Source organism: Gymnogyps californianus, chromosome 3 (genome assembly GCF_018139145.2).
Source record: "Gymnogyps californianus isolate 813 chromosome 3, ASM1813914v2, whole genome shotgun sequence".
NCBI lineage: Eukaryota > Metazoa > Chordata > Aves > Accipitriformes > Cathartidae > Gymnogyps > Gymnogyps californianus.
The window spans coordinates 114,111,372-114,124,883 of record NC_059473.1 but is presented as its reverse complement, the minus strand read 5'-3'; the positions used below and the strand labels follow the sequence as shown (position 1 = coordinate 114,124,883).

At 36.6% G+C, this 13,512-nt stretch overlaps 1 protein-coding gene across 1 annotated transcript in view; it reads left to right on the top strand.

The window, feature by feature from the left end:
* The window catches only part of NBAS (NBAS subunit of NRZ tethering complex), a 193,880-nt gene extending 180,700 nt beyond the window's left edge, over positions 1 to 13,180 (top strand). The window contains exons 51-52 of the mRNA XM_050893361.1: positions 2,258 to 2,386; positions 12,395 to 13,180. Coding sequence (XP_050749318.1) covers positions 2,258 to 2,386; positions 12,395 to 12,670 — 405 coding nt within the window. The 3' untranslated portion in view covers positions 12,671 to 13,180. The remainder of the gene's footprint in view (positions 1 to 2,257; positions 2,387 to 12,394) is intronic.
* The last annotated feature ends 332 nt before the right edge of the window (positions 13,181 to 13,512 follow it).

The following is a 13,512-nucleotide window of genomic DNA, read 5'->3' as shown; positions in this document are numbered from 1 at the left end:
TTGGCTTCAAAATCTGCTATTGTAAGATAAACAGAAGTTAATTGGATAGCTAAGCATGTGTTTTCTTATGTGGAGTCCTTTATGCCTCTGTGATGAACAAGACAGATTGTGTTAGAACATGTCCCATTAGAATGTGTAACCAGTACTAGAGTGTAATTGTGAAGCATCTAAGAAGAAAACAAAATGCTGGCATATCATCTGAGTTAAATGTTATTGCTTTGAAAATAGCAATGTTAATATCTGTCGTATTGCGTTTGCTTGCTGAGAGATTTAATTTTTCCTTATTTTAAAGCAGGTCATTGAGACAGCAAACTCTGATGCAACATCTGCACCTTTTCTCTGCCTGCCTTGTTGCTTTAAAAATGTACAGTACTTAGTTACATTTTACAATTTGCTTAGTTTCCTTTTCTTCTTCCCACAACCCCAAAATATGATTTGAGGTTCTTTTAGAGAGCCTTTTTATAGTTATGGGTTATTTCTTGTGGCACGGCTTCTCCGGTTAGTTTTGAGAGGCTTTCAGACAGAAAAAGTTACCAAGCATGGTAAAATTGCTGTTTTGTTCAGGTTATGTATCTTGTGACTCTCAGAATTTATTTTTCTGACCATAAGTTGCATTTATTGCTGTGGATACACATTTTCAAGAAAAGGAGACATGTAGAGTAAACCTCTAACTTTGCATTCAGTAAGTTTGCTGGAATGGCAGGTATACTGCTCAAAAGAAATACAATGGAATATGAAAATATCAGAAGTTTAATAAGCATATGACTGATCAGACAAAGCTTAATGTATTTATTTAATTGTCTTATTCCTTGATCCTATATCATATCTTTCACTGAAAACATCAACAATCAGTAGCAGTACAGAATGCAAGTTTAAAGGAACAAGTCTGGGTAAGAGAACAAGCCTTGCCTCAGTGACTCAGAGCTCAGTGTGATAGAATATATCCTTCTAGGCAGTGTTTCTCAGAGGTATAAATTTAGAAAAGACTGAGCAACGTGCAGCCAGAGAGCTCCCTGTGCCAAGCAAGGCCAGGTATCTCTGCAGTACATTACAGTTGGAGCATTTAACATCTCTTCATCTTGAAATGATTTTTAGGCTTTTAGGTTCACAGCTACTAAACTGTGCTGCTAAAAGTGTGGTTGCATCTTGGTCATCAAATTGTTACACTTGTCATTAAACTACAAAAGATATAAAAAATACATGACTTGCATTCTCTCAGCTTAATATTTAGCTGATGAGCTCCTTCGACAATTGCTCTCTAAATGTTGGAGTGAAACAGAGAGCACCTCTAAGAGTTGGATACCGTTTTCAAGGTGACTATCATACAATATCCAGAGCACTTAGTGTAAGTTGTCCTGGAATATGGGACATCTCTGATGGGCCTCATTGGGAAGTGGTTGTGACAAATGACCAAAATTCTTGGAAATGACAAAAAGGGAAAGGGAAGTTATAATTTGATTTATAACATAATTTGTTAGTTGAAATACTTTTTGATGTATAAATGAATAAATCCCATCTTGAGGGAAAAAAACCCACAAGTTACATGTAGGATGTTTTGTTTGTTTGTTTAACTAAAGGCTAAGGTAAAGGTTTGGAAATGCACAGTAGGTTTGTTGGAGTTCTTGTTTTTGTTTTTAAAGGTATTTCTCTGGCCAGTTTCTTCTTGCAGACGATTTATGATGCGGAATTTGTGCTACATTATAAAATATGAGAAATTAGGTGAATGAGGGAAAGTTAATTTGTTAAACTTTAATCGTGTATAAAAAAAATGTATAAAATTTGGAAAGATTTTGCAACAGAACTTTATGATGTTGAACCCTGGTATGTACTGTTATTTTCTCTTTATTTTGTTCCGCTTTTATGATTGCATAACTGAGTTACAGAAATGTCACAAGTGTCTGTTAAGTTTCTGCCTGTGCTTTGCAGTATTTCAGTAAGCACAAATATATTAGTCCCACAGAGAGCTGTGATTGCTCTGTTGTTCTTTCAGTAAAACTCCAGGTTGTAATGGTGATTCAATACCTGCCTTGTCTTAATATAACAAACATTGCACTTATAACCCTGTATTCCACATTTTATTAAATTTGTCCTTTCAAGTTTCTGAAGAGTTATTTCCAGCTCATTTGTTTCCAGTTCATTTGTTGTGGAAGTTTGGTTTTCATTTTGCATTTGACATAGAATTTTTATAAATTTTAGTGTGAACAATGATGTTAGTATCTCCAGAGATCTCACCGAATGAGTTTACTTTTATTTTTAGTGTATAAAAGAATTATGTTTGCTGCTGCTTAACCAGTCCCTCCTGCTGCCATCCCTGAAACTGCTGGTAGAAAGCAAAGATCAAGATCTTCACGCTGTGGCGCTGGAGCAGATAACGGCTGTTGCTAAGGTATGAGCAGTTGAATTAACCACCTTTCAGAGTTTGAGGTAATAAATTAGCTCTTTCATCTTCATATAGTAAGCAGAGACTATTGAGACCCTTATCATTATTAAGATTTTTCACAGCTATTGTGTCTACAGTGAGCAGTAACACAGGGCTAGTAAGATCTTTTATGTATACTTGAGGTGATTAAAACTCATAGCACTTTCTTTAAATTATCTAGTATGCTATTTTAAGTCAGTGTGGTGGAACAGAAACTGTTCTGTTATATAAAGTAGATTGTTATCTCTGTGTTCGTATTCTAGCACTGTGGAGGTTTTTTAAGTGATAATAGTACATCAGATGAGTTAGCTTGTTTCTGACAAACTTGGCAGTCTGTTTATACACGCATGGAGAGCTGTTACTGGTTTTGTTGTAGAAAGGTTAAAATGCAAGATGGTATGTTTGGGGACTTTCATGCAATTCTAAACAGGTTTTATTCAATACTGCAGCAAAGTTTCTGGAGGAAAAAAAACCTAAATACTGTCTTTTTTTCTTTGGACAAGAACTGAAAGACATTACTGGATATTTTTCAATTGTTATGTAAAGTTACATTACTCTCTTTTTTCCTGTGTATTTGCTTTTCAGTTAAGAAGGAACACCTAAAAACATGAAAGCTAGTTTCCTAGACAAAAGCATTATATTATCTGAGCTGGTTTTAAAACTTCTTGAAGCTCTTTATTGAACTTGTGCATGTATAACCTGACTTTCTTGGATTTTATGTTAGCTATGGTCTACAATCTAGCACTCTGCCACAAAAGAGAAGGGAGGTATTGTCTCAGACCTTTATATGAAAGGGAATGGCTTTCCTGTCTGGCTGAATTAACTGCATTGAACATTTCCAGAATTATAATATTTAGGTAGGAAGACCTCCTCTCTAATATTTCCAAATTCTGCACCATATCTTAGGGAGCTCTTGGTTGTGTATTACAATACAAAATAATAATTGATGGTAGGACGATAGCAGGCCCTCTGCTCTAGTTATATTAATTGCCACAAATTTTTCAGATTCCTTGGTTGCAACAAATGGTGCAATCCTATCCCCTACTTTCACACCATGCTCTGTTCCCTAGGAAACGTATTCTGCATCCTGCTTTTCCCAGGATTCTCTCTTAAGTCTCTCCTCCTCACTTATTCCTGCTCATGTGCTGTGTCTTTCCTTCTTATGCTGCACATTGTATTCCAGAAGCTTTCTCTTTTTGCGTCCATTGGATAGCTTGAGAAAGGATTTCTCTCCTTTCCAGAACACAGCAGTGAAGACCAGTCAGAGCAATAGATCTGGAAGCGTAGGCTCCGTCTCAGATGTTGCTAATTTTCCTTCAAAAGGACTTACTTACCAAAAGGGGTGAAGCACCAGCTTTTTTAACCTGTTCTCTATGAACAGGTAGCATGGAAGGTGGCAGGGCGTATTATATGTAATACACATCTGCATATATTAAAATTCCAATACCATAGTTAGCATCCAGTATGAATTTGGAGTATTTCCTAGTTCAGTTTGGCATTCTGAGTAAAGAACCACAGGTTTTTATGAAGATGTTCCTATTCCCTTTTCTTTATGCAAATAAACCACAGATTTTCTGAATTTTCCACAAAACATAATTTTATAAATATTAACCACCGAAACAATAGTAGATTATCTTTAGTATATTGATAGTTTTCTTTTACCACCTGCAGTTTTAGATTTTGTGTCTGCAAAGCAAGGCTTTTTTGTAACTTCTTAAACAAGATGATCTCAGTGAAAAGCAAGCGGGGATCTGATATGTGCATGCACTTTCTCATCTATATGTTCTTGTTAACCTTTTAAAATTGACTTTTTTGTTAACAGATGAAAGCTGCTGTGTAAGTGACTAGCTCTGAAGCTTGCCAGCAGGAATTTGTGTCCGAGTACATTTTATTTAACTATTTTTTAAAGCATAATGCTGTGTGCTAGCACTTTCTGAATGGTTACTAATTGCATTGCTCTCTTAACTGGCCTTTTCTTTCTAGTGTGCTACGGCTTTCAATTTTCTACACTCTAGGTTGATTACATTATATTGGAGTTTTAGGGCCAGGAGCCGTATCTTCTTACTAATATAAAGCACTTTGTACACCTGTGCATGCCTAAAATAATATTATTTTTGGCCTTCTTATGCAGGAGGCAGCTTGATAAGCTGTTTCTAATTTTTCCTTCTAAATTCAGTATTAATTAGAGCACATAGTTCTGTAAGAGTGCTGAATAACCTAGAATTTTCAAAGCATTTAGCTTTGGTCTAATGTTTTATCTTTAGTCAATGACAATTTAACTATTGACTTCATTACATCAGGCATAGAGCTTAGCCAGTACCTTGAATGTGACATTCCAGTGCCAGTGTTAGAAAAGCAACTAATACAGAAGAGTGCCATGCTAAATTTAAAAGCTGTTCTTGTATTCTTTAGAAAAGTATCTCTTATTCCTTGTTTTATATGCATCTCTTATGATTACAGTAGTTGGTGTTGTACTAAAAGTGCACATATTGGTTAGCTATGTCAATGTTGTTTATTCAGTATAATTTTGTATGCATACTTTCTGCTTTTTAAAAACAGTATTCGGACTGTTAATGCTTTTTGTAGAATTCTTAATGAATTTTTCATAGGAAGCCCATTTCTGCTTACATTAAACAGGAAAAGGACAAATAACATCTGGCAACAGGAAATCATAGCTATTGATTCCCTGACATAGCGCTAACACAGCTTGCAAACATGGCTGTGAGAAAAATACAGCACTTGCTTGCTGATACGATGTATTAGTTAGCCATTTGTTGTATGTTGCTGACAGCTTTATGGATGTTTACAGTTAAGGATGATGCTGAAGTGCTGATACTAGGAATTGTATAGCTTTTGCCTGTAATAAAACAACTGAGATTTTGTGTAAGCTTTTTTGAAATTGCAGACCTCTCTTTTTATTGTGTATCTTTTTATAAACTGCCACTTGTCTTTTTTGGATAACAGAAATAACTATTCTTCCTCTGTGTAGTGTGGTGCGTGAATAATTCTAAAAATCAGTTTACTTAAATAAGCTCATTACTGCCGATAGGGCTCAGAGTTTGCCCTTAAGAGTCAGATTGTTTTTGAGAAGGGTTTCAGTGTTGTCTGTTCACTTGGTTATCCTTCAGTGATTAAGACTGATTTTTATACTGCTGACAGAGCAAGTAAATATTCTATTACCTGTTGGTAGTTATACTGTTAAAACAGCTAACAAATGGGAGTTAATATAATCAGTGCAAATACTTCTTCAATCAAGGCTTTAACAGAAACTAGAACTAGAAAATGTTTTTAGTTAATCTAAACTAATACCTTAGCTCTGTTTGCATACTATACTTTCAATTATGAAGTACTGAGACTACCTTTGCAACATGATTTATTGAAAAATGTAATATGAAAAATCAGAAAGAATGTGTGAAATAATGGAATTTGCAGTGTTCTCCAGTGTCTTATGCCTTTATGGCTACTCGCCTGATGTGGCTTACCTTTTAAAAGAAATCTTGTTAAATTATGTGTATATAAGCTAACGGTGATTATGGTAAAATATCTTTCTCTAGTTTATTTTTCTAGGGTTTTTTTATATCTCTCTGTTTTCTTCTCACCTTATTTATTTGTCTATAGACTCCAATAAGAATAAAATAAAAAGCATTTTTACATCCAGTAGTAGTGGAGAGCTAATACTCTGGGAAATAGTAGGTTCAGTTCTTTTCTGCTGTTACATCAGCAGCAGCTCTTATCTTTCCATTAGTATCCATATTTCATAATGCATGGATTTTATAATGCGTAAGTTATGGATGAAATATTGCCTATTGCTAATACCAGAACCTCTAGATACCTGCACAAACAATGCTGACAGGGAATTGCCCAGACCCTGACTTGCCCCTTAGTCAGGCAAAAGATACCACCTGACCTGCTCTTGCTTATCTGAAATTCTCACTACAGGAGAGAATTTTTTTTTTTTTTTTTTTTTTTTTTTTGATACGCTGCATCATAGCAAGTATAGCTACAGTGTCCATGTAGGCTGTATTAGCAACCAGAAAAAATACTGGATGCTGATATAAGATGTGGCCTTGGTCTTGGAGAGCGGATCCACAAAATTCTTGCATTCATGGTCCCATGAATTTTTGGAAGCCTCAGTGATTTATCAGTAAAGCCTTCCAGATTCCTCAAGTTCTTCTTCTGAGTACATGAGAAGAGGTGCCACCTGTGGCAAAGCTGATCTTCACCCACCTATTTCACACACAAGCTTTTTTAAAACTTGCAGGCTTCCTGTCTCTGCTTGCCCAGGGGGACCTGCTGCCTTGGTAGAGCTGAGTGCCTTGAGCCTGAGCCCGTTTGCGGTTCATAATAGTAGTGTGCTGATGGCAAAGCCCCAGGCAGGCATGCTTAACCCTTACTGATTATGCACTGACAGCACCGCGTTCAGCGTAAGACACAAACTGCCATTCTGATTCAGAAATACAGCAGTCAGCGTAGGGGTGAATGCAGGTTGTACAGGGAAACAGCTTGAACCCCCCACCCTCTCTAAGAGCAGCACTTAGCAGTCTGGGATGAGGTTCCTCCCCATCCTGCTGAAGATGTGCAGAAAGAGTTTAGGACTCGTGGAGACAGAGTGCGGGTGGGTCCTCACTTCTGTTGACAGAAGCCTTGCTGAGATGCGGGTTTGCATCTGTAGATGCAGATCCATTTATAAATTCCGCTTTAAAGAGACATTTGATAAAATGCACAAGCCCTGTTTGAAGCAGAGTGCTGTAGCACTGCTTCAGTGGAAATGAGTGCATCTGTTGCAATTCTGTTTCTGTGCTGTCTCACTTTCTAGATGAATATGTATTTCTCTAGCAGGGAAAGGTATTGATCATCACAGTCTAAAGGAGTGAGCTAGTCATCAGAGATACCACTTGAATGCCTACATCTTGAAAGCAGATTTCAGCCAAATACCTAAATAGGTATGTAAGTCAAGGAAAAAAAGTCAGGAGTTCCTCTCTTTAGCATAATTATCCCCATTAGTTCTTTTACTTGTGCATGTTCGCATTGTGTGTGGGCACCACACTAAATCTGTGCTGTCAAATCCTACTGAAGGAGAGATGGATATGAAAAAGTAAAGCTGCTCCCATTTAAGCCTTCCAGAAGAAACAGATTTTACACTAATGAAAAATTTAGCACCCTTAGCATGGAAGTCTAGATAGGCATAATGATTTTTCTCCATCGTATATACTCTGAGTTTGTCATTATTGTGGTTTATAGTTTATTCACATGTTCACACAGTATGGAAAGTGGTTGTGTGTCAATTTGTGCAGAAGATACCTGCACCTCTGAGACTTGCTTAAACTGCAGTCAGCTGCATCCCATACCACTGGAACAGGGTTTCTGGGATCAGCAATAAACTTTGCTGGAACCAGTGTTTTAAGGCTTAGTTAGGATCTTGGGATAGCAAGGGCTCTGCGTATGCAGGCAGATCAGAAGCGACTCATTAATAAGATCCTACCTCTGCTGTCTGCCCAGAAGCAGCAGCTTTTTAAAACTGGGATGATAAGGTTGCTTTTTAGTAATTGTCTTAATCGGGTTTTACTCTCTTGTTTACTAGTCTTGTCAAAAGAGTGATTTTGAAAATGTCGTGCATTTAGAGAGTCTGTGTCTGCTGTAGGCTAATATTTGGTATGTATGCCAGAAGTATATACTTGCAGCCAATCTGTGCTAATTTAAACAATATTTCAAATATGATTGGAAATCATTGGCAAACAAAAATAACCCTGAAGGTTGTTTTGCATTAGTATTTTTTTTAAAAGGTAAAATTTTCAGGATCGAAAGTCCATCTGGAACAGTATCTTGGCTCCAACAGATGGAAGAATTACAAGTCTAGTGAAGAGTAAGAATAGGGCAAATGTATAGGCTTTTTTTCTGAGATACTACTTTCCCAACTTCCAGTTATTTTCAACTGAATGTATTTGCTACGTAAGTAACTGCCAGCGGTTTTCTTTCTCAATTTAGTCCAGTTTCTCCTTCAACTTGGATGAACTTTTACATCCTGCAGTATCATTTGCCAAAGAGTTGAACAGTGTAAAAAAACAACTATTTTTTTTTATTTACTCTGAATCTAATCCTACTAGATTCATTTGATGCTTCATAATTCTTTTTTTAACAAGAGAATGTGTTCAATCAATCCCTCTATACTCTAATGATGTTGCTATCTGCTCTATACCGTCTAAGCTGCCTCTTGTCTAGATTGGGGAGTACTAGTTTTGCTGAGTCATTTCTTGCACAGACACCATATTACACTCTCTATGGTGTATTTTTACATTTAAATATATGCTGTGTGTGTTTACCTTTTGTATTGTTTTAGTAATTTTTTGCTTTAATGCTTGTTCTAATTTAAAATTAATTTTAAATACATGTAGTCTTAAGGTACATTTAAACTGATTTAATTTTAAAAAATCTTATAGTTTTATCTAAGCATCGCTCAGTGTGTAATTATCTTAAGGTTTTAAAATATACATTAGTTCATTGACAATCTGTATAGGTATTGGTAGGGAATTTTGGTGTGTGCATTTGTTTTTATTTAAACTAATGACTGTGACTGTTTCTTCATATGCAACTGATACCCTAAACATTGACATGATCTGGAGTTGCAAAACTGCTAAATAGTTAATCTAGCTTTCTCAGCTGCTTATTTTTATACAGATTTCTCATTAAACCTTCACGTCTCTGCGTTCTTCCCACACCTGTCAGGCTCTGCTTAGCTTGACCAGAGAGCTGCAGAATAGACAGTGGCCTTAGCTGCATGGAATGCGTTCACAGGGTCTGGTTGCCATCTTGTGTCTCCATCCAGTTGCCTGGAGACAATTACAGTACAAAGGTTTCCTCTTTCTGACCAGGTCTTCAGAGAGCCTTGAAGTCAGAAAACGGGAAATGTTAATCAATTTAAACCTACTGGACTATTTGAGCTTAAGGATGAGCTGTCAGACACAACCAAGAGTCTTTTGTGTGCTCTCCTGTTATGTGTAACGACACGGTGATCTCATTTATGCATGAGTACAGACAGGTTGCTCTGCATGCAGGCATCTTCATCCCCATAGCATAGCTCAGATGTTTAATGGTTTTATGCTAGAAAAGGTCTTTTACTTTCAGACTTGTCTCTCTCCAATTTGTAGGTTTTTGGCATATGAAATCAGACTAATCTATAGGACTTTTCGTTAACTGAATAATAGCCTAAAAACCCAATTTAAATCAATCTTCCCATCTGCTGTTAATCTCATTACTGTAATTACTGTTTGCATTTTATGTTCATGAAATCAAACACTGAAGCCCTGTGTAAAGTTGCATCCCACATACAGGTGAAGAATAGAGCACACAGAGCTCAGAGGTGGGACAGAATATCCCTCCAGCCTCCCGTTTCGGAGAAGATGAGAGCTGTTTGGATAATGGCTTAGTATGCTGGGTAGTATGCTACGAGATGCCAACACTAGGAATTTTATTTAATTATCAACCTGTCTTCAGCAGGAAAACATGTCAGTAATTAACATATCACAATTTAGAGGAATTATTAAATAATTAAAGACTGGACAGCCTGAAGACTGGACATCCCTACAGTTCTTAGAACTGTTTTGTAAATGACCGAGAGCTGCTATGCACTGTTGCATTAGCTTTGTAATCCATAATTGTGAAAATGTTGAAGACTTGAAGGAAATCAAGTTTATTTTTAAGTTTATTTCAATGGAAAGAAAACCACGAATATCTAAATGAACTAGTGGAAGAATTAGCATGAGGGTGAAACAGCAAACTTTTCCTGGTTAACATGGTAAAGACGTTCTGTTTTTCTGCAAAGCTCCTGAAGTTCCAAAGGAAGTGAAAATAGTAAATTGAAAGTAATGATCATGTGTTATTAATGGTAAATTGAAGGTGTTAAAAAGAGGTATAACAGCTTTTCATGCCACAATATTTCATGTTTTGTCTTTTTCCTTTTTTAATTACATATTATGTTGTGTAGAGTGCATCTTTTCCAAAATAGAGCAAGAAATTATTCTGTTCCTGTTGCTTATCACATACATGCTTTCAGTCATCATGCTGACTTTTCAGCTCTTTCACAGAAATGAAGCTTATATTCAGTAGTCTAAAACTATTTAAATACAATAAAGATCTTTCTTCTAAAAGAATTTGTTGTTACTTCAAAGGAAGTTCTTTCTCCTGAAGCTAGTTGCAGATCTCTCATCCACTTCAATGCAAGGAGCTACCTGGTAGTTCCTCATGAACTCTCTGTGTTCCTCTACATGCAGATGTATTACTGATTCCTCCAAATAAGATGCCAAACCTTGGGAGTCTTGGAATTCCATGCATTCAGCAGAAAATTATGTACTTGTTTATGCTTTGAAGATCCTGTTTCTGGTTTGACTACCTGTATAGGGAAACTGGAGAGAGTAGTCTCTCACAGTAGCTGGTCCATGTTAAATGGTGTGCATGATCCTCTCACAGTGTATGTGTCTGAGTAGGTAAGATTTTTTTTTTTACCAGTACATTTGGTTTTCTGGACTAATAGATCATATTTCTGTTCAATCTTTCTGGGAAAAAAAAAAATTAAAAAAACCTCACACCACAACTGCAAATTGACACTCTTACATGTTACTAAGAAATGGGGGTGGAAACTTCATGGGACAGAGAATTGGGTTATAAGCAAGAAGTGCCTATTGCAGTGTGCTCATGGTGACAACGGTGGGGCAAGGGGTGGATGCAGCCCATCGCACATGAACATGAGGAAGCAAAGCTCTGCACTGTTTTAGCTTGAACTAAAACAGAGAGACAAGGAAACTTTAAATGCTGTCCTGAAAAGAAGCAGGGTTAGAAGTTTTATGATGCTAATTAGATTAAAAATTTCTTAATTTCGACTGTCAAGTGTCAGTGCCAAATCTCTCAGTATACAGCAGCCACGTCCTCTTGTCCTGTGTAGCAGTTGAATTGGTCTTCAAGGGTACCAAATCCCTGGATCACAGGGTCTTTATTACTTGCTGGTACCCTGCTACCAACCATGTAAGATAGTACGTAATTTTTACAGCAAATGAAACAAGAGGCTAACCAGACAGATTTTTTTAAACTGGGAGTTTGTTTTGTAAATGTAGCATAATTTGATTAGTTTATTTGTAACTTGACAGGATGCAGTCATTGAAAACGGACTATTGTCCACCCCTCCTTTGGCCCTTTTTTTTGGTTATATGTATTTGTTTTATTGCACTTCCTGAAGTGGTAAGTCACCTAAGCTGATTAAAACACCACTGCATTTCAAAGAACCTGGGAAAGGCATGTAAAAAGTAACTGAAATAGAATGTAAAGTATTCTGTACTGTTATTTGTAAAGCTATAGACAAGATTTTCAAGAGAATGTCTGCTCTCATGTATCAGGTAACCACATTTTTCTGAGGCGATCCAGGGTGTCTCGCAGAGGGAGCAGCTCTGTGCTCCAGATCTTTTAAAATATAAGTTGTAGTCTTCTGAAAATCTCATCCTTGCTGTGAGTGCTGAAACTCTGGAGAATCTGGTTGAGTCTGCGAATGTTGCCTATCATATTAATACGTGGAATGTAACGTAATATGTTAATATAAAGTGACCAAAATTTAATATACTCTGCTCTGACCTTCCTCAGGGTGTCGTTCTTGATATGGAGGTAAATGGTGTGGTCCGTTCTGCACTGGGGCTGAGAACCTGTGAAAAGTCTATAAAGCTGTTCATGTAATCCTAGCCAGGTTGTTAAGCATCCTTATTCCTTAACTTTGTGCAGGTCAAATATTTATATTAATGGGATAGAGACTGTTAAAGACATACCTTTACATATTCTGACATATGCAAAGTGTGTATCCCTGTTGTTAATCCATACGGAACACTGATCTCAGTTTCAAGGTCACGCTGTGCAATTAGGACAGTGATGACATGGTCTGGTTGATGGATGTATCTGCTAATTAATTTTTAATTACTTTGGATTTTTCTTTCTTCGTAGGTTGATGATTCCAGTTGTGATGCTGAAATACTTTCCTTGCTCCTCAATGCCAAGTTAGTGGTGAAGTGCATATCTACTGCCTTCTATCCTCGCCTTATTGACCACTTACTGGCTAACCAGGGAGAAGGAGGCTGGGATGTAGAGGAAATAGCAAAACAACTTAAAGAAGCAGGGTTCAACGCAGAGGCCGGGTCCCTCTTGATGTCGCATCGAGGGACTCATCCTGCACTCAGGACTTTTACTACTGCCCTCCAGGCTATTCAGCATTGGATCTAAAAATGTTGGATTTATGCATTTGTCTGCCTTTTTGCTGGAGATCTTACACAAAAGGGAGAAATTGTTGTTCTAGTGAAGTAACAAAATTCGTTATTACCTACGTTTTGTAGAAAATACAAACAGCACACTTACAGTGAATTCCCATATACTTCTAATCGTTTAAAAAAAATCATTGGTGCAGACTGTATCATTCTGTTATATGACTAGCAAAGCATTGAATATGGTAATCCTTTTCAGATCAGAGAAAAGTGTTACATGATTACACTCTGACACATATAAATGAAACATTAGTAAGCTGGCAGGTTATATACAATTTGTCTTAATTTCTGTAAGTAATTTACTCTTGTTACAATGTAAAACTAATGTAAAAATATAATTATAAAGATATATGGAGCAAAAAAACCCCACAATGAAGAGTAATTTCTGAGAATTTCAAAACCTTAAAATTTGGTATTGTGCAATGTTGTTACCACAGCTTTTGTTTGCAGTAAATAAAACATTTTGCATTTATTGTAGTCTCTCTTCTTTCCTCCTTTTAGACAGATAAGTATTTTCTTTCTTCAACCCCTTTTTCTGAAATTCCTGTCTCTCCTTAGTGATGTTTATTCATAAGGACAAGCTGAACTTCTCTGTGCTTGCAGACAGTTCTAGTCTTTGAGATATTTTTCTCCACAATTTGGGAAGCCCCATCTCAAATCCTAAGCATTTGTTGATACCTTTTGTGAATGCACTTTCAAAGTATTTTAATTACATTTTTCCTGAGTTCTGAAAAATTATATAGGTGTGTTTATTTCCAAATGCCTTTCTGTCTTAATAAGGCAAAATATTTCTGATTGTTTTCA